We start from the raw sequence: 20,844 nt of genomic DNA on the forward strand, positions 1-20,844 counted from the left end.
ATGGTCAGCTGTGGGTAATCTGGAAATGACCGGCCGCTGATTCATAACCTCAGTAGGACTTGCTGAGTGCCACGGGGGTTCGCTGGGCACGAGCACGCCACAACCTCTCCTATCTTCCTGACGACGCTAAGAGAACGTGATCCCCATTTTCAGGGACGTAAATGGAGGCACGGAGAGAGGTTAGTTACCTGTCCAAAGCTGTAAGGATGGGATGGGTGTGTGCTGGTTACTTTTGCTGCATAACAAACCACTCTAAACTCACTGGCATAAAACAAAAATGTTTTATTATGTTCATGGAATCTGTAGGTCAGCATAATGAAAGGGAATAATGGGGAATGGCTTTTTTTTCAGTTCCACAACATCTGGTACCTTAGCTGGGGTGACTCCAATGGCTAAGGTCTGGAATCATTTGGAAGCTTCATCAGTCATGTCTGGTGCCTGGTCTGGGATGACTTGAAAACTGGGCTTAGCTGGAGGTGTTGGCTTGAGCACCTCTATTGGTCTCTCCGTGTGAGTTGGGCTTCCTCACAGCATGGAGGTTAAGTTTCAAGCAGGAATGTCCTGGGAGGGGGGTCTTGAGAGCAAATATTCCAAGAGAAGTGGGCAAAAGTCTTTTATAACTGGCCTTGGGAGACACATAGCATCACTGCTGCCATACTTGTCGAGGCAGTCACAGCATGTCTAGATTCAGATTCAAGAAAAGGGTATGTGGACGCCGCTTCCAGATGGCGGTCAAAGAACTTGTAGCCAGGACTTCCCTGGTGGCGTAGTGGTTAAGAATCTGCCTGCCAATGCAGTGGACACATGTTCGAACCCTGGTCCAGGAAGATCCCACATACTGCAGAGCAACTGAGCCTGTGGCGCCGCAACTAGAGAAAGCCCGCACACGAAGCAACGAAGACCCAACACAGCCAAAAATAAATAAACAAATTTATATTAAAAATGAAATCTATTCTTAAAATTCATTTCACCTGTTTTTTATTTTATTTTTTATTTATTTATTTTGCGGTACGTGGGCCTCTTACTGTTGTGACCACTCCTGTTGGTGGAGCACAGGCTCCGGACGCGCAGGCTTAGCAGCCATGGCTCACGGGCCCAGCCACTCCGCGGCATGTGGGATGCTCCCGGACCGGGGCACGAACCCGTGTCCCCTGCATCAGCAGGCGAACTCTCAACCACTGCGCCACCAGGGAAGCCCTCACCTGTTTTGTATTTATTGAAGGTGGACGTTAGCAAACTTAACATTTTGCATGTGGCTTGCCTTGGGGGCTCGCATTATATTTCTGTCGGACAACGCTGCTCTAGAGAGAAGGATAACATCCATTTGGGGATCAGGAAGGCGAAAGGAAAAGAGGAAAGCAGGGAAAATAAGAGCTGCAAGGGCGTGGGTAGGAGAGTAAGAAAGCCCTTTGGTTTGCCCTAGGCCCAGTTTCCATGGTAACCTTGCAGTAAACTCTTCCTACGTTAAAAAAAAAAAAAGGAAGTGTTTGGGTTTCTTCTTTATTTATATACTTATTTATTTAACAATTAAATTAATTAATATATTTGTTGAATGATTATATCATACGTTCTCAAGAAAGAAGTCCCATAGGTATCTTTCATGGAGCACCAACTCTGGGCCAACCTCTGTTCCAAGGGCTTTCATGGCTCATCACCTTCAATCCCCCTAAGGATCCTGTGAGGTAGGGTTAATGGTTATCGCCATTTCACAGAGGAGCAAACCGAGGCGTAGAGAAGCCCAGGGACCTTCCCAGAGTCACTGCGAGGGCAGCGAGCAGCAGTAGAAACTCAAGAGCTGGACCAAGGCGCCTGATTTACATAGAGTTGCGGGTGGGGGAGGTTTATAAAGGATGACGATGCAGATGTGTATTTGGAGTAGCTATGATATTCACCTGTCCCAGCCTGTGGACCCAGTCAGCGGAAATGCCTTCTTGCAGAATTCACGTCTGATCTCACTGAGGATCATACACGTACAGAAACTGTGTACAAAAACACACGGTGAATTGCACGTGCATCGTTATGGCTACAGAAACATCTGCAAGAGCGAGGCCTCATTGAACGAGGCCCGTACCCCATCAGTGAGAGCTGTGGACCCCAAATGATGCCCTCACCTCACAGCTGAGGCCTGTGTACCCTTATTGAAGCCCGTCCCCACTGAGTGAGGCCTGAAAACTCTGAGTGAGTCCTGGTTCCACCGTGGGAGGCCATAGGCTTTTTTGCTGTTTTTTCTTTGTCCGCGCCGGGCCGCTTGTGGGATCTTAGTTCCCGGACCAGGGATCGAACCTGTGACCCCTGCTGTGGAAGCACGAAGTCCTAACCACTGGACCGCCAGGGAATTCCCCCCCACCACTTTTTTTCCCCCATAGCCCTTGGTTTACGTCTCTATATCCTGAACTCCACCTACACTGTGGAGGGGAATTGCAACCCTGCAGGAAGCCGGTCCTCTACCAAAAAGAGGCCTCTATCCCCTGAAGGAGCTCGGGTCCCCCTGACTGCTGTTTCGCCCCCTGTGAATATGGCCTTTTGGGGCTCATCACTAATGGTGATCCCACCCCCTGAGTCTTCCGTTCCTCAGGCTTGTCCAGAGCCGGCTCCTCAGACCCCACCAACTCCGACCCCTGCTCCAGCCCGCAGTGTTGCCATGGAGATGGGGTGCCGCTGGGAGGCGGGGCTAGCCCATGTGCGCAGGCGCAGGGCGGAGCAGACCCGTCGCCCGGAACTGCTGAGATTGAGCAGAGGGTGCAAGGCCAGGCCCGACCACAGGCAGGCGAGCGTGGCGCCCCTCCCCGCGCCGCTCCGGGGGCGCACGGCGTCGCCCTCCCCAGCACCTGTCCCGGGCGCCGCGGTGTCACTCAGCCTCTGTCAGGAACAAAGGGCGGAGGGGCCGGGCCGGTGGCATCCCTGGGTTTGACTCGTAAGCTTCCTGTGGATGCTAGGACCCCTGTGGGGAGGGGCCTCGGGAAAGGACGCTGCGTCAGCCGCCCAGGGGCAGCTGGAGCCCAAGCCTTGCCACATTCACCTGAACCTGAACTCCAAGCCCTGTGGCGCTGTTCCAGAGTGGCATTTGCACAGGGGACCGCAGCCCACGTCCGCCTCGGGCTCCCTCCTGCTCCGCTGTCAGCGCCAGCGGCGGCACCGTGGCCATGAGCCTTTTGGGGGACTGGTGCAGGGGGCTGGCCGTGGACGTGCACAGGGCCCTGCTGGTCACCGGCATCCCAGAGGACCTGGAGCAGACAGCCATCGAAGCCGTTCTGAAGCCGGCCTTGCTGCCCCTGGGCAAGTTCAGGCTGCGGAACACGCGGGCCGTGAGGGACGAGTAGGCCAAGGCCTCCCTGATGGAGTTTGTGAAGGGCATTAATCACGGTGCCATCCCCGGGGAGATCCCGGGCAAGGACGGCGTCTGGAGGGTTCTGTGCAAGGACAGCGCGGAGGGCACGAGAGTCCTGAGGCAGATGAAACGCTTGCTGTTGGATAAAAGGCCCCCACAGGCCGCAGTGGCCAGGGCCCCCGGGGACAAGCCCACCCCTCCCGCTTCGGAGACCCTGGCTCTGGGGTCGGAGCCGGGGGTCAGGGAGGCTGGCCCCCCTCCTGGTGCAGCCAAAGGTGCTAGGAGGGGCCGTCGGGGTCGCAGAAACAGAACCAGAGGCAGCAGGTGGGCCAGAAGAGCGTCGTGGAGGGCGGCCATCCACGTCGGGGAGCGGGAGTCCCAAGACTCTCCCGACTAGAGCCTGGGTATCATGATCGAGGAGATAGGCAAGGAGGACTTGAGCGGGGATGGCGAACAGAGCGCGCTGTACGCCACCCTCCAGCCCGCCGCGAAGGAGCCTGTTAGGAAGTGGGCCCTCCAGAGGGAAGGAGATGATGGAACGGTCCCGGCGAGTTCTTGGCCCTGGCAACGGTGACGGACAAAGCCAAGAAGAGGAAGATGGAGAACGATCCCCCTGGGGCTGAGTCGATCAGCCTGAACATCAAAGAAGACCGGAGCGAAATTCCAGACTTAGTGGCCCTACTTACTCGCAGTGAGAGACACATCGGACGAGGAAACCATGGGCAGTGACGCCTCCCAAAGCGAGTCTCAGGAAAACGGGGATCAGGAAAGAGGGGGGTGGACATTCCCGAGTTTGTGGCCATTGTGCCTTGTACAGACCCCGCGGGCCACTCCGCCTGCGACGAGATGTTTGAAAATTGCTTCTGTGATCGAGTTTCTGGGCTGGAGCGACAAGAAAGCTGCCCTGCCCGAGGTCTTGTCCGTCATAGCCAAGGACACTTCCGGAACCCGGGTGAAGGTGGAGGAGGCAGGCCGCCAGGTGGACGCCGTGGTCCTGAGGAAGACCAAAGACGGCGCTCACCTGCTGGGATGCATCTCCACCGGGGCTGAGCCTCGGACCACCTGCAAAGGGAAGAAGGCTCCCGGTGGCCCGCTGGCGGGCTGGGGCGAGGACGAGGAAGATGAGGGCGGCCTCCTGGAGCTAGCGGTGCTCCTGGATGCCCGGGACGTGGCTGAGGTGATAGGAAGAAAAGGAAAAGGCCTGGCAGAGCGGGAGGTTCAGATGCGCCAAAGGCAACCTGGGGGAGGTCTTGGCGCTGCGAGCGGCCCGCGGGAACAGGGAGTCGGAGGACGTGGAGAGCGAGGAGTCTGAGCCCGAGGACCGCGCGTCCAGGAAGCCCCGGGCCAAGCGGGTCCGCCTGGCCTTTAGGGCCCTGGGTCGGGCGGGCTTGGGCAGCGGCTCCCGCCCCGTCGGGGACCCGCAAAACCCGAGGGGGAGACGGCGGCCCCGGCGGGCTGGGCATCCCTCCCGAGACGGAAGCCCAGGACGAGGCGGCAGGAAGCAATAGCAGGAAGGGACGCGCGGGCGCTGGGGCGCAGGCCAAGGGCGGCCAGCCCAGGGCTCGGCCGCCCGCCGGCTCCAAGTCCACGCGTGGGAAGAAGGCTGGTCGGGGCAAGAGGCTGCCCCCCAAGTGCCGCTAAGGCCACGGCGAGGCTGCCGCTGCCGGTGGAGCCCCAGTTCCGCCCCTCGGCCCTCCCCGCCGCGGAGGCGGCAACCGCTGAACCGTGGGCACTGAGCTCTAAAGTGCGCGCCCGCCCACCGCTCGCTCCCCTGTCCTTTCAGTCCCTCCGTTGCAGGTGGCGCGAGCGAGCCCAAGGGAAGAAGGAAGAGTGTAACGGGCGCCCGCGGAGGCAGCAGCCCTAGGTGATGGGACGGGGTCTCAGGCCCCCCCCAGCGGGATTGTCTTTGGGTCTCCCGCGTTAGTGCAGGGGTGAGCGTGTCCGTGGACACCGGGCACTGGGGGAGGCCAGCAGTGCCAGTGAGTTCTTTCTGGCTGTTCGTAGAGCCCCGATCCCTTCCAGACTCATGCTTCTGGCCAGCGTCTCTGTGCCCCTGTCCTCCACCCCAATCTGATGGGGCCGGGCTCTGTGATGGAGGCTCGGCCACCCAGCCGCGCGGGGGTGTCAGGATGTAGCTGAGCCTTCAGTCAGGAAGGCTGAACCTCCCTGCTGGGGGAGGAGATGATTCCAGGAAGAGAAGCCTGAGAGGCAGAGGGGCTGCTCCTGGGGGAGGGGAAAAGAGGTGGGGGAGGGAAAGGGAGGGGCGGGGCTCTGGTGACCAGGACCAAGGAAGGAGGGGAAGGATGAGAGGGAGAGAGACCCACACCTGCCCTGCCCATCTGAAGTGTAGCTGGTACAAATGCACCAGCTCCTCAAGGCCAGAGCCACCTGCTGGTGCCCAGACACCGAATCTGTCACTCAACCTGCACGGTGGTTTCAAAGAGTGGGAATTATTTGCAACATTTTCAGTTTGGGACAATTCCCATACAGAGTGTTGGCTTTTCTCTGCAGTACCAGGCGGTGCTCCTTCACGGGCCTGTGGCTCCCTGCACGTCCCACCAGCTGTCCCCCACCCCACCTCCCGTGGGCTGACTCCCCTCAGCGCTGGAGGGGAGGGGTATGGCCGGCAGATACCCGAGGGAAGCGCTCTCAGGAGGCAGGAACAGCCCGAGCAAAAGCCCGGGGCCAGGGCTGTGGTGATTGGGGTTTATTCGTGTGTAACCCCTGACCGCTCAGGTGCCAGGATTCCCTGCTAAGCGTAAGGGAGACCGTGTCTCCAAAACAGTCCACCTGCCTTCACAGGGGTGGCTGTCTCTTTGGATTCCACGTTACTGGAGTTTAGATTGTTAGAGTGCAGAGGTCCCTGGGGTCGGGGCGAGCAGACAGGTCGGGAGCGTGCCCCCCTCCCCTTCCTGGGACCTCTAGGAGTAAGCCGTCCCACCCCTCGGTCTGCTCAAACGGAGACAGGGGCCCCCTAGACTCCCGGGGATGTGACCTGGTCCTAGAACGGCCTGGAGGGAGAAGCCAGGGCTCCAGAAACAGAAAACAACAAGCCTTTCCCTCTATTCGGTTCCTCAAATTCTGTTGCCCACGAGGCCCCGCCTTCCTTATTGCAGGCCCCGCCCCAAGACAGGACGCTCCGCCCCGCTACAACTAGGCCTGAGGAGGTAGTGTCAACTCAGGCGAGTTGCCGTGGCCCGTTTATCCACCAGGTGGCGCTCCAAGACCGATGGTTAAAATCGCGCCGTGGTGGCTCTCAGGGTGCGCCCACTGTCCCAACCAGGAAGCGCTCCAGGACAGATGGTTAAAATCAAGGGGATGACGGCCCTTCTTGAGCACTAAAGGTGCGCGGGCACTGGTCCACTGCCTTGAAACTTCAAAGCTCCGCCTGTTTTTTGAACTTTCGGCCAGGCTGCCGCAGTTCTCAAAATAAGGTCCTGAAACCAGCTGCATCCCCGTCTCCTGGGAACTTCTTAGGAATGCATATTCTCGCCCCCCCTACCCCCAACCAGCCCTACAGCTCTACTGAGTCAGGTCTAAGAAGCTCAGGCCAGGACTGCAGCTTCAGGAGGACCCAGGTGACCTTCAGACCTCCCTCCAAGAATTCCCTTTTCTCCTGCCTGTATCGAGGTTGGGCCAGGGTCATTTGCTGTGTTTTTCCCCCAGTGAGGTTGGGTGAGGGGACACAAAACAACACAGAGAAATGTCCCCCAGCTCCCACAGCATGTAGCAACCTGATGTCTCCCGATTATAAGGGCCAGTCACAGCGTACTGCTCACTACCACACCACAACGCACCTTTTGCCCTGTTCCTATTGCAATGAAGTTTTTTCAGTGTGTCCAGGAGCCAAGCTGCCCCAGGAGACGTTTGTGGGGCTTGATCAAAACGGATTCCTGGGCCTCACAGCCTGCACCAGCAATTCACAGCTCTGGCACAAAGGGCTCCAGAACCCGCGTTTTGGCCACGTTTCCCAGATGATGATTCTGTACTTGGTAGCCAAGATGTGACGAAGCATGTAAACTGCGGGCCCTGTACCCACCAAGCCTGCAGAACCCAGGAATGTGGGGATGGCAAGCAAAGTGACTTAAACACAAGTCGCCGTCATGGAGGGGGGGAGGGGAGGGGACACAAGGCTATGACAAAATCACCCTGGAGCACTCTTCAGTTGCCGAGTCCACAGCCAAGAAATAAGTTTGTAAACACTTTTATTTGCATGTTGACCTGCGCCCTCTTTTTAAGTTCCAGGAGGCAGTGAGTTTAAGTGTGCAGGCGAAAGGGCGAAGAAAAAGGAGAAGGGGAAGGAATTTCTCCCTCACCTCTCCCTTTTCAAGCTGAGCACCCAGAATTGCATATGAAGAAGTTAAAATCATGGGTGATACGACCCCGACCCCGTTGTATGGGTTTATTTATTTACATTCCTTGGGTTACTATAAAGAGTCTATATTTAAAAAAAATCAATGCATGGGGAATTCCCTGGTGGTCCAGTGGTTAGGATTTGGCACTTTTACTGCCGGGCCCAGGTTCAATCCCTGATCCAGGAATTAAGATCCCACAAGCCACGAGAAAACAAAATTAAATCAATGCATGAGAGACACAATTTTAACAAGAAAACAAAGAGGGGTGTTAGATGGAGATGCACGGGGCACTGCCAAGCCCTTGCTGTACCTCCATTTTCAAGTACGGAGATAGCACCTCTGTCCAAGGGTCGGAGTTAGGGACACACCCTGAGCGGCCCATACTGTGGCAGGTGGCGAGGTCCTCCGTGGCCCCCCTGCCCTCTCCTCACAGCTGGTTTTCCTGCTCCCCGTGCTCTGCCTCTGCTCTGGCCTCAGCCCTCAAGACCCTGAGGCTCCTAGCCCCGCCTGCCCTGGGGGCTCTCTTGGGCAGGGTGGGCAACCGGGGAGCGTACCAGAAGGCTCTCCGGCGCTTTCGGAACCATGAAAAGCGTCCAGGGGTCTGGAACCTCACTGTCTTGACCTGTTTCCGGGTCCTAGATCCTGGGCTGACCCCTAGGGCCCTCCCAGCAGCTAAGGATTCAACTCCCTGGACAGCTGGGGTCTCTGCCCTCTGGTCAGATATGGCCTCTGCCTCCTCAGATACAGCCTCTGCTCCCTGGACATCTGGTGCCTCTGCCCTCTGATTATCTGCATCCTCTACCCTCTGGACAGCTGGGGCTTCTGCCCTCTGATTATCTGCATCTTCTGCCCTCTGATTACCCACAGCCTCTGCCCCCTGGACAGCCATGGCCTCTGCCCCCTGGACAGCCACGGCCCCTGCTCTTTGATCACCTACGGCCTCCACCCTCTGATTATCTACGGCCTCCACTCTCTGCTCATCTACAGCCTCTGCCCCCTGAGCCCTGGCTGCTGCCTCCTCTCTCCTGCGACGCCAGAATGAGGCCCAGTTGATCTTAGGCCTCCACCGTCTTGGGGGGCTCTCAGGCACCTGCCCGTCTCCTGCATTTCCCACATTATCCCCCAGGCTGGCGCTGCGGGGCACTGATACGCCATCCCTCTCCAACCTGGTAGAGGCCTGCCAGGCTTCGCCCACCCCTGGGCTGGACCTCGGTGCCCAGCCCTTCACCCTCCGCTTCAGCTTCCCCCAGGACACCTGGGTGACGTACTCCCGCCACCTGTCCGCCTTGGACAGCTGGGGCACCGGGTTGTCCTCAAACATGGGCACTGGCAGGTTCACCCGGCGGCGGGCTGGCGGCGCGCTGGGCTTCTTCTCCCCTCGCCGGAGGAAGGCCTCCACCAGTTCCTCGTCACCCTCGCTCTCCAGGTCGCTGCCAAGGAATTTGCTGCCCAGGTAACTCACAGGCATTTTGCGCACCTTCCTGCCGCGCCCCGTGCCTCTGCGGCCCTTGCCACCCTTGTCTCTGGAGGTCTCGAAGTCGCTGAACTCGCTGTCACTGGCGTTGCTGCTGTCATAAGTGCCCACGACCAGCCGGGGAGGTGGGGCCACCATCTGCCGGACTCTCCTCATCCGGGGCCCCTTGGGTTTTTTGGGGGGTTGGGGTGGATGCGGAGTGCTCTTCTCTATGATGCGGGCCACATCCTCCAGGGTGCGGCCTTCTTCCTCCAGAAACTGGATCAGCCGCTCCCGAAATTCCGCCTCCTTGGTGGCGGGCTTGGAGATGACCCTCCAGACGCCTCCCGCCAGCCTGACTTCGCGGGGGATGAGCAAATAGTCCACGTCCTCCCCGATTTGCAGCATCCCCACTGTGGAGTCCTCCTCCCGGCGAAACACCTTGCCGATCTTCTTAAAGGTCCCTACAGGCTTCAAGGCTTCCACGAGGACGTCCAAATCCACATCTTTGCAGACGTCGGGGACGCTCCAGAGGATCAGGCAGTCGGGGGATGGGAGGAAGCCCCAGGGGAACCAGCCCCCCACATGGCTTTTCTCGAGGGTCTTTAAAATCTCCAGGGTGAAATCTGGGGTGGGGGCAATGAGCCCAAACTACTCGTAGCCCCGGGTCTTGGGGGTGAGGGTGGGGTCTCGGTGGCGCCGCCGGGAGAGTCTCCCCTCCCAATTTCTCCGCCTGCAACGAGTCTGGTCTTGATCAAGTCCCGCTCCCCTCAAGGACTGGTGGGGATCAATTTCCAGGATGCTTACGTGAGCCGGGATGAGGTCAGTCCTGAGGCTTCAAGCCCACCGCAAGCTGCAAACGGGTGTCCCGGCTGCAGCTGCGATACAGGGGCTGCCCGGAGGCTCTTCCTGTTCCAGGGACGTGCCTGGAACTTGGGAGAGAACTTCGCAGACAAAGAAGGCTCAGCCGTGGCTATTCAATATGGCCGAGGCGCTTGGAGGCCGCAGCCCAGTTCCCCAGGAGGGTCTCCCGCCCCTAGGCAGGCTGCCACCCCGGTCCAGGCTGACCTTGACGCACCTCCCACCTCCCAGCCCGAGCGCTCAATGCCTAGGAGCGCGCGCGCGCAGGAAGCTCCTCCTCGCCTTCCCCCAGGATGAGGCCCACCTACCCCCTTCTCATCTTACACTCCGGGACTCGGGAAGACTGACAAGGGGGCTGTCCACTCCCTTCGGGACGCCCTCGCTCCCCTCCCCCACAGGGGTGTGGCCGCGCCCCGGGCCTCTCAGGGGCCCTATCTTCCAAGCTGAACGCCCGCGCCAAAGCCCAAGCCCACGTCAGCACCTTACCCCAGGAAAGGCAGCAGTTCCCAAACCTGCCATCCTAAACGTGCGGGTTCCAGCCAAGCCCTGAAGGTGGGCGTGCTAATGGGACAGTCCCTTTGAAAGCCATTGGCACCGTATATTACCGTTTTAAAATCGCGTGACTTGTGGTACCAGCAGTTCCTACCTATATACCGAGATGTGTGGGTGGAGACCTTGGTACCAGGGTCTTTCTGCACCAACCGCAGTGTGGGGCTTGGCACACAGTAGGTGCCCAAGAAATATTTTTGAGTGAATGAATGTGTTACCGACCAGGGTTCTTCACCTCCTTAATCAATAGAAATTGATCAGAGGCCAGACAAGGAATTCAGGCAAGGCTTTATTGGGGCCCCTGCCGCAGCAGGGGGGTGTGTGAACAAACAACACGTTCTCTTGCCGGCTCGCTCCCTGGGGCCGGGTGTGTGTGTGTGTGGGGAGATCCTCATATGGGGTGAGGGTAGGGGTGTGTCCAGGGGTCCGGCTGGAGCGGTGGCTTAGGTGGTTTGCCCACCCCTTAGGTGATGTTGTGTGCAGGGGGCATGCGCAGTACCCTGTTTTTGCTCCAGACCCCCTGCTTTTGTTCTGGGCTCTTCAAAAGTGGCAGTTGGAATTTTTTGGTATCTTTTGTCCAGCATTTGCCCTAACTGCGCATGCATGCAGTTATTTTTAGTCCCATATAGTTTCCTTGTATTCTGTTGCTGGAGGAGACGTGTGTCCAGGTGCAAGCATGGCAGCACTGCAGCAAAGGATCCCAGGTCCCAGCCTGTGTCAAATGAACCTAATTGTTCATTTGTAGTAATTGACTAAACTGTACAGCTCTGTTCTTAAAGTGATATATACTAGGCAGCTATGAAAAAAAAGAAGTGACTGAGAATAGTCACCTTTTATGGAGCACTTCCTATGTACTAGGCATCTTTCTAAGTGCTCTCTACGAATTAACTCATGAAATTAACTCACCAAAACATTATGAGACAGGTAATATGATGATCATTCCCATTTTATAGCTGAGGAAATAAAATCACTTGCTCAAGGTCACATGGCCAGGAAGTATTGGAACCTGGATTTGAATCTGAAACAGTCTGACGTGTGTGTGAGCGTGTGCGCATGCGAAGGCCAAAGGGTCTAGGTGCATATGTTTACTCATCACATATATAAGTACCGCCCAAAATGGCTGTGTCTGGGGAGGGGGACTAGGGACCCCCAGAGGTGGCAGAGACATGTACTTTTCACTCCATATCCTTTAGGATTCCTTAGATTTTTTAGCAATCGAAAATGTTCATTAAGGGAATTCCCTGGAGGTCCAGTGGTTGCAACCCCGCACTTTCACTGCCAAGGGCACGGGTTCAATCCCTGGTCGGGGAATTAAGATCCCACAAACCCTGCAGAGGGGCCAAAAAAGAAAAGTAATGTTCATTAAAATAAGTTAAATTAAATTTAAGGTCCTCAGACTTGGCCACAGACATAGTGCGTCAGGATCCCTGGGACGTGTTGACCAGGATTTGCAAAGCTTCCCAGGTAACTCTGAGGCCCACGAAGCCCTATTAAATCTCCCCACTTCCCTCTCTCTTCCTCTCCTCCTCACTCCACTCCAGCCACACCTGCCTCCTAACTGTTCATCCAACACACAGGCTTACTGCCACCTCAGGGCCTTTGCACTTGCTGTTCCCAACACCCAAAATGTTCTGCTCCCACATCCTCTTGGCAATCTCCTACCTCAAAGGTCATCATTTTAGAAAGGTCATACTGCCTGCCACCCCCAAACTACTAGTTGGCCTCCACCCTCTTCTGGGCCCTCCAGTCCAGGAATCCTTAACCCTTTCTGTGCCATAGACCCTTTTCAGGATAGTTTTTCAACGCATAGAATTGCATCCATGGGATTACAAAGGAGACCAATTATAACGAACTAGAACTGTTAAAAGAAATATCGCAACAACAAAACCTGTAAACTAATGACTTTAATATAAAAGTATAAAAATGAACACGTGTAACTTTAACTCACCACGTGTGATTTTATTTCACTCTTGAAGGAAGCAGGCAGATGTTTAGGGAAAGAAGGAAGGGAGAGAAGGAAAGAAGGGAGGAAGAAAGATGCTTGCGGGGGCGGGGGATGGTTAAGGTCTCGCTGAGACCTCTTCACAGTTATTGGCTCATTCGGGTTGTTTTTGCCTTTGCAGAGCCGGATCGTTAGGCTTCGCTGGATTTTCTCCTCCTCCTCTCACAAGCTCCATCCCAGCCGCCGGGGTCACTACGCCCCTCCCTCTTGCACAATTTCTCTCCCCGCCTCCCAGCGTTCTCCATGGCAACGAGGAAGATGCACTCCTTCCCGATGGTCCGCTCTGAGAGGGTGGGCGGAGGCGGAGGGCGGAGCAAGGTAGCCACTCCTCTCAGCCTCTTATTACTTCCCTCGGCCTGATCCCACAAATCAGCTTCCCTGAGAAGCTGCTTTGTAGAGGTCCGAAACTAAAAATTTCTGCGACACCTCTGGTTGAGGAATGTTGGCTTAAGAATCCAACTCTGATAAGTCAAGGCTTCCACGTGGGAATGGCCTCGCGGATGAGGCATTGGGTTTTGTAACTGGTAAAATTATTATTGGGGATTATCCTAGAAATAAAACCCTCAAATGTTCAACATTGTTACACAAATTGCCAATCCCTGAGCAGTTCCGCTGTGGGCGATTTGGATTACCCAGCTCGCTGGCAGGCGAGATTCTCCAGCCGCCCCGGAAAAAACCGATAATTATAGCTCCTACTTCTGTACTTGTTTAAAAGAAATGAAAAATCCAGAAAGAATGGAGGAAGAAAACAAAACATGGCTCAGCGCTCTCTACCCAGCTACACTTGGTTGCCACTTTAAAAAAAATTAATAAAAGTAACACACACACACACTTAAGAAAATGCTGAAGTTTACAGAAAGGCTAAAATGAAAAACAAGTCTCCCTCCCCCCGTCCCAAGCCTCCAGCCTCTCCCCCCAAAGTAACCACAGTTAAATGCCTCTGTACTTTGTTTTCTAAAAAAAAAATGCTGGCATTGGTAATTTTAGAATTTAACCCATGAGGATTTTTAACATGATCCTGAATTATTTTCATCACATCATTTACCACGTCCTCGTATTTTCTTATTTATTCATTGTCTCACCCTATTAGAATACTAGCCCCATGACAGCAGGGATATTTGTCTAGTTTGTTCGCTGCTGAATTTGCAGAATCTAGAACAGTGCTGATCGGAGCTCAAAGTATCTGTTGAATGAATGAATGAGGGGATTCTAGATCTAGTGCTATAAAACATGCTTTTTTCACTTAGTAGCATATCTTTTTTTTTTTTTTTTAGTAGCATATCTTGAAGTCTTTCCGTATCAGTACAAGCAGATCGATCTGTTTTCTTTTTTCTCAGCAGCTTTCATCTTTGCATAAGCCCTCAAGCCTGGAATGTAATAATACTGATAATAATTCATTTTTCTTGAGCACCTATTTTACCCCCAACCCTGTGCATTTTCTCTTTTAATCCCACAACCCCTCCTAAACAAGTATTATTCCCATTTTTCAGATGAGAAAAACTGAGGCCAAAGGCAGCCACACAGCTAAGAAGTGGCAGAACTTTGAATCACTCAGGATTCTTAGATCCCAGCCTCCTACTTCTTTTTTTTTTAAGTCTTTATTGAAATTGTTACAATATTGCTTCTGTTTTATGTTTTGGTTCCTTGTTTGCAGGCATGTGGGATCTCAGCTCCCCCACCAGGGATCGAATCCACACCCCCTGCATTGGAAGGGGAAGGCTTAACCACTGGACCACCAAGGAAGTCCCACCCCATACTCTTTTTAAATAATGTGGGATCTTAGTTCCCTGACCAGGGGTCGAACCTGTGTCCCCTGCAGTGGAAGTGCAGAATCTTTTTTTTTTTTTTTTTGCGGTACGCGGGCCTCTCACTGCTGTGGCCTCTCCCGTTGCGGAGCACAGGCTCCGGACGCGCAAGGCTCAGCGGCCATGGCTCACGGGCCCCGCCGCTCCGCGGCATGTGGGATCCTCCCGGACTGGGGCGCGAACTCGTGTCGCCTGCATCGGCAGGCGGACTCTCAACCGCTGCGCCACCAGGGAAGCCCGGAAGTGCAGAATCTTAACCACTGGACTGCCAGGGAAGTCCCTCCAGCCCCATACTCTTAAGCCTCCTTTATTTGCCCTGTTGCCTGTGGTGGTTGTGGGTAGGGAACAAGGTTGGCGGGCAATCCCCGAAGACTTCTCTCCCAGGTGACATTTGTAACTCTGGCACAGTCACCAGATTTGTCCTAAATGTCCCGAAATCAGATCCCTATCTAGAATGAACAGGATATAAATTATCCACACTTTTGAACCAGATATCACTGGGTTAAGTGACAGCACATAGTAGGTCCTCAACACATACAGCAGGAAGCAGCCTTGTGGCCCACACTCCAACCACATAATTGGGTCGCTCTCCCCTCCCACCCTCCCCAATCCCAAATCTGAAGGCTTCTGGTGAGTATGGAAGCAAAGCTGGTAGTTAGAGCAGCCGTATATTTAAAGAATCATTCATTCATTCATTTATTCATGTGGCACATTTCTCTAAAGCAGTGATTCTCAAATCTGGTTGCACATTAGAATCACTGGGAAGAGTTTTAGAAATCCCACTTTCCTGAGTCCAGCCTACTGGATCAGAATGTCTTAGGGTGGGGGTGGGGTACTACATTTAAAAATCTTCCCAAATGACTCTGACAGAGGTGATGGCTGGTAAGGATGGACAGAAGTAGGTGAGGAACTGAATGTCCCTAGAGGAACTTGACCAACTGGAAGTACCACAATAGCAGCGAAGAACCAGATCGGAAATTACGGTTTGTCCAATTTTAGCAACATAGAGGAGCCCTTTAAAGGGCGCGGGGGGCTCTCAGGTTGAATAATATCTACCCAAAGATTTCAGGTCCTCATCCCTGGAATTGGAAAATGGTGCTTTATCTGGAAAAAGGGTCTTTGCAGATGCAGGTAAAGATTTGAGATGAGATTGCCATGGATTATCTGGGTGGACCCAAAAACTACCATCAGGAATGTCCTTATAAGAGAGAAGCAGAGGAAGCAGATGACAGAGACACAGAAAAGAGGTACAGAATCGGAGGAGGCCATGTGAAGATGGTGACAGAGACTGGCGTGATGGGGCCACAAGCTTCTGTCTGCTGCCTGCCCCTCGTCGCCAGCCTCACACGAGGGCGTTCCAATGGTTAGACCTCCCTTCTCTCAGGAGTCTATGAAACTTTTGGCATTCACATATCTCACACTGAACTTTCCTGTAAAATCGCCTCCCCCTTACTGAGCACTTGATCTTCAGATAGCATCTTTTTGAGTCTTCATGATCACCCTCAACAATAGGTACGATTACTATCAACCCATTTCACAGATGAGGAAATTGAGGCACAAAAATGAAGTACTTTACCCAGGCAGCCCACCTCTAGACCGCCCACTCTTTATTTCATTAAGTCAGTTTTATTGAAAGTATACTTTATATCTTATACAACGTAACCTTTTTAAATGTCCATTGTGGTAAGTTTTAGAGTCACCACCATCAAGATATAGAATCCTTCCATCAGCCCCAAAACTCCCCTTGTACCGTTTATGGCCGTCACCTCTGCCTACCCCCAACCACTGATCTGACTTCTGTCCTATAAGTGTTGCTTTTTTTAGCGTTTTATATCAAAAGAATCATACAATGTGTCCTTTTTGTTTGGCTTCTTTCACTCAACATCATGATTTGGGAACTCATCTGTGTTGCTGTATCTGTAGATCATTCCTTTTAGTTGCTATGTCATCATTTATTGAGTGAATACTCCACGATTTATCCATTCGCTTCTCAGTGGAGATCTGGGTTCTAGCAGATTTATGACTAAAGCTCCTATGAATATTTCAGAGCCTACGTTTTTCACTGCAAGCTGTATCCTCTCTCTGTTGCAAAGAATCTGCAGCATGGGTAGCATTAGCCCCACTTTACAGATAAAGAAACTAAGGCCCAGAGATGTGAAGTCAGCTCCCTGAAGACACACGGCTAAACAGGTAGCAGAATCAAGAATTGAGCCCAGGACCGTGTAGCTCCAAATCCTTTGACACTCCTTCCATTGTGTGCCCTGTTGATGCCAGGGAACTGTGGGTACTGTCTTCCGAAGGTCATGACCTTGGTAGATTCACCAGTCTGCCTTTCGGCATCCCATTCTGAAGCAGCCTTTTGTCAGCACACAGAGAACACGTAGTCTGCTGTGGGAGCTGGGTACGCTTTTATCAAGTTCAGGAATCTGAGCTCTAAAACCAGACTGTGTTCTTTGTCAACGCAAAACGCAACTGTCACTGGATCCAGGATCCCAACGGCCAACACTTAACAGCTTCCCCCTCTCAGCCACTGTGCTAAGTCCTTTATATGTCTGGACAGATTTACTCCTCCCCCAAACCTGGTGAAATAGGTTACTACTAGCCCCATTTTACAGATAAGCAACCCAAGGCACAGGGGGATAAGAGGCGTGCCCAGGCTCACGCTCTGGGAAGTGGAAGAGACCGGACTCGTACCCAGGCCATCCGTCCAACACTATTCCTCACCTCCAACCTCCATACACCAGACAGAGGCTTCTGCTGCCTTAACTGGCAGGTTGCCTAATGAGCAAGCAGATTAGAGGAATTTAGTTCCACTATGAACTTACAGAGATAGTTATCCATGTTGTATGTTTATCACTGTATTAACCATGTCTTTTATTTTCTGTACTCTGATGCTTTGACATCTGGGGACTTGCTGACCCTTGAGGGGCTGCCCTTCCCAGGGTTAGGCAATTCCTAGAGAAAGGGAACAATGCTTGTCCTTGAACGTGTTCTTCAAATGCAAACGAACCAACCAATCCAGAGCCCGTGCCCCCAGCTACCTTCTTTATTAAGCCCTCACACTCTGGGCCACCATCCACCTACCCTATTCACTCCGGGGCCAGGTCCCAGACACCTAGGGACAGCCCCTTTACCCCAGAGCCTGCTGAAATTTTTCAGACTAGCCAATTCTGAGCCTGCCTTCCCTGCCTCACCCATTCCTTCCCTGAAGAAACCATAATAAAGTTCTTGTCCACGGTTCCCCCTCTCCCTCTCCCTCTGCCTCCTGACCAATCCTGGAGCTTCCTCGTGTGCCCCCCCACTGTGGTGTGACCTGTCCCCTTTTCTTGGGATCTGTGTTAGGGCACAGACTGTAGTCAGAAAGACCTGGGCTTCAATTTCTTTTGAGCTTTCCTGTGTGGCCTTAGGCAAGTCACTTAACCTTTCTGAGCATCGCTTTCTTCAGCCATAGAATGAGAAGATGGTCACGATAAAATGATAGTTCATAATCACTTAGCTCCTCTTCTGAAATCCAAAAAGCTCTGAAAGCTTTGCACCAAAAAATGTATCCAAAAAATGAAAAAAAATTGGAAGCAATATCTAGACTGACAGGAGGCTATTTGCAGTTTTCATTTATTTCACTTAATGTCAGTATTTCTCTACTATTAGAATACTAATGGATATGATTATGGGAGCTGCCCAAATCCCCCCTGGGGGTGAATTACACAATATAAGATATAGTCTCTGTATCACTTTTCTAAAACCCAATACTCTGAATTCCGAACCACATCTGGCCCGAGGGTTTTGAATCAGGGGTTGTGGACCTATAGTCCCATACCCCAAGGGATGGGAAGATACAATGAATTAGTGAATATGAAGGACTCTGCACAGTGCCTGGAACACAGGATAGCTGTTAGTCTTTTTATTCCAGATAAATTGTTTCACTTTTCCCATCAGCCACTGGAAGCCAGTGAGATAGAAGAAAGCTGTGTGTTTTGTGTTATCTTGGCCATGAGATCTGATAACACCCCCCTTTTAAAAACAATGCAGGGCTTCCCTGGTGGCGCAGTGGTTGAGAGTCCGCCTGCCAATGCAGAGGACACGGGTTCGTGCCCCAGTCCGGGAAGATCCCACATGCCGCGGAGCGGCTGGGCCCGTGAGCCATGGCCGCTGAGCCTGCGCGTCCGGAGCCTGTGCTCTGCAACGGAGAGGCCACGGCAGTGAGAGGCCCGCGTACCGCGAAAAAACCAAAAACAAAAATACCCACCTTTGCTCACACTAGTCAGATGTTACCCATTCTTACTGAAAAGTTGCCCACTCCCTTGACTGGGTAACCCATCCTCACTCGCATTATCCACATTCACTCTCATCCCCCGAACTTACTCAGAGGGCACCCACCTTTCCAAGTCGCCACCCACACCCACTCAGCTGACGCCCACCCCAGGTCACCTCACAGCTTCCTGTCAGATGCATGGTGTCGTCGACGGTTTTTCTTGTGCTTCCGCTTGCCTTTCTTGCCATCTCCCGCCTTGCTCTCCTTCGTGGAGTCCAGAGGTGGCACCCCGTCCCCTGCAGCAGTGGCCCCAGGCCCCGGTTTCTCCCCTGGCCCAGGCTCATAGCAGTTTCTGGCAGGAAGTTCTCTGGGGCCCGTCACTGTCGGGCACAGTTCCTGCCTTAGGACCCGGGCCACATCTTCCGCCGTCCTGCCCTGGCTCTGCAGGAAGAGGTTCAGCTTGGTCAGGAATTCAATATCCTGCTTCCGGGGCATGTAGACCACTCTCCACATGCCGCCCTTGCCCTTGATCTCCCTGGAGATCATGGCATAATTGATGTCCTCTGCCAGCCTAACGATGACGGCCTTGGAGCTCTCTTCTTCCACAAAGGCCTTCCCAGCCACTTTGAACTTACCCAGAGGTTTTAGGGAGGCCTGTATGATCTCTTCGAATTCCTCACGGTTGCAGTTTTCCGGGATACCCAGGATCATCAGAGACTTGTAACTGTCCACCTCAAAAACCTTGCACCCATGCTCCAACAATGCAATGTCCTTGACGCCGAAAAGCATCTTACCCAGCTCTCTGAGGCAGCAGTATGCCCGATGGCGCACACCTGAGCTGTCTCGGGAATCCAAAACGTTATCCAGGACGCCACGACCCCTTCCGAAGGCAAAGAGAGAGGCCTCACGGGGCCTAGTTTGTCCACCTCGGCCAAAGATGCCCCAGGCCCTGCCCACAGGGCTGCACAGTGTCCAGCCTTCTGTAACCTCCCTCCCAGGGGGCTCTTGGGAATTCCTAGGGACTTACAGAGTGTGAAGCAGGGGTGGGTGTCTGCCGGCTAGCTCGTGGATCCTGAGTCCTAGGCAAGGCCGCACCAGAGAGAGTATGAAGATGCTGGTCCCTCTTCTGGCGGTGGTCCTCAAAGGCCTCGCAGGCCCTGTCAGTCTCAGCAAATCTGGGACGGCTGATCGCTCTGGGGCTGCTGTCACCGGGGTGTCCTGCGAGGGTGCCTGGCGGGCAGGGCGGCTCGTTCCTTGCCGCTGGCCCAGAGGCTACCCTCACTGCCCTGTAGCCTGGCTGAGACAAGGATGTGGCCGCTGCACTTGCTCCCACAATGACATCACCGCCTCCTTCCGCTCTGCAGCTCAGCGGTCTCCATGGCAACTCCTAGAGCATTGCCTCTGCCAATGGCCCGGCCCGCTGCATTGAAATCTGAGTCTGAGGGGGGTCATTCAGGGGTGAGGGGTCAGCCACCCGCCTTCAGAAGTACCCTCTCTTCTCCCTTGAGAAAATAGCTGATTCTAGGGGTCGGGGGACAGGGAAGATACAAGAAGAGTCTGGAACATTTTTGGGGTCAGAAAGTAAGGAAATACTCAAAGAATGATGAGAACAGGTGGAAGGGCATAGAGCCAGCTTGAAGGGCTCCCACTGGCCAAATCTGGGACATTTTGAGCATCAACATTAAAAATGAGCGCAACAGGGCTTCCCTGGTGGCGCAGTGGTTGAGAGTCCGCCTGCCGATGCAGGGGACACGGGTTCGTGCCCCGGTCTGGGAGGATCCCACATGCCGCGGAGCGGCTGGGCCCGTGAGCCATGGCCGCTGAGCCTGCGCGTCCCGAGCCTGTGCTCCGCAACGGGAGAGGCCACAACAGTGAGAGGCCCGCGTACCAAAAGAAAAAAAAAAAAAATGAGCGCAACAGATCATAACCCCTTAAATAAAACAAGAATCCATGAATCTATGTGGATATAAGTAAACGGGTAGATGGAAAGTTTGGTGGAGGAATGTGGGCTATTATGTTGTCTCATATAAAATGTATGAATCAACGGGAACAAAAGTATCTTTACCGTGGAATGTCCTTGTTTGTAGGACACACCCACTACAATATTCAGGGATGATAGGGTACCAGATTTGCAATTTACTCTCAAAACCGTTGGTGGGGGGGGAAGTTCTTTGTACCATACATGCAACTTTCCTATAAGTTTGTGACTGTTTCAAATATATTTTTTAAAAGGAAAAAG

General features: G+C 53.8%; 2 protein-coding genes and 1 pseudogene across 2 annotated transcripts; 1 reads left to right on the forward strand and 2 right to left on the reverse strand.

Annotated features, from left to right (window-relative positions):
• LOC137215494 (paraneoplastic antigen-like protein 8B) lies at positions 1–5,550 on the forward strand (annotated as a pseudogene).
• A 1,966-nt stretch (positions 5,551–7,516) lies between these two features.
• Positions 7,517–10,440, reverse strand: CCDC8 (coiled-coil domain containing 8). The gene has a single exon (XM_067717902.1). It carries the CDS (start codon positions 9,542–9,544, stop codon positions 8,111–8,113), a length of 1,434 nt encoding a protein of 477 aa, XP_067574003.1. The 5' UTR covers positions 9,545–10,440; the 3' UTR covers positions 7,517–8,110.
• Positions 10,441–15,666: 5,226 nt separating this feature from the next.
• PNMA8C (PNMA family member 8C) lies at positions 15,667–19,922 on the reverse strand. Its single transcript, XM_067718438.1, has one exon. It carries the CDS (start codon positions 19,392–19,394, stop codon positions 18,783–18,785), a length of 612 nt encoding a protein of 203 aa, XP_067574539.1. The 5' UTR covers positions 19,395–19,922; the 3' UTR covers positions 15,667–18,782.
• Between the last annotated feature and the right edge of the window lie 922 nt (positions 19,923–20,844).

This window comes from Pseudorca crassidens, chromosome 20, assembly GCF_039906515.1.
Source record: "Pseudorca crassidens isolate mPseCra1 chromosome 20, mPseCra1.hap1, whole genome shotgun sequence".
Taxonomy (NCBI): domain Eukaryota; kingdom Metazoa; phylum Chordata; class Mammalia; order Artiodactyla; family Delphinidae; genus Pseudorca; species Pseudorca crassidens.

Excerpts from the sequence above, each read along its gene's own strand:
- CCDC8 (XM_067717902.1), bottom strand. The coding sequence starts at position 9,544 with ATGCTGCAAATCGGGGAGGACGTGGACTATTTGCTCATCCCCCGCGAA.
- PNMA8C (XM_067718438.1), bottom strand. The coding sequence starts at position 19,394 with ATGCTTTTCGGCGTCAAGGACATTGCATTGTTGGAGCATGGGTGCAAG.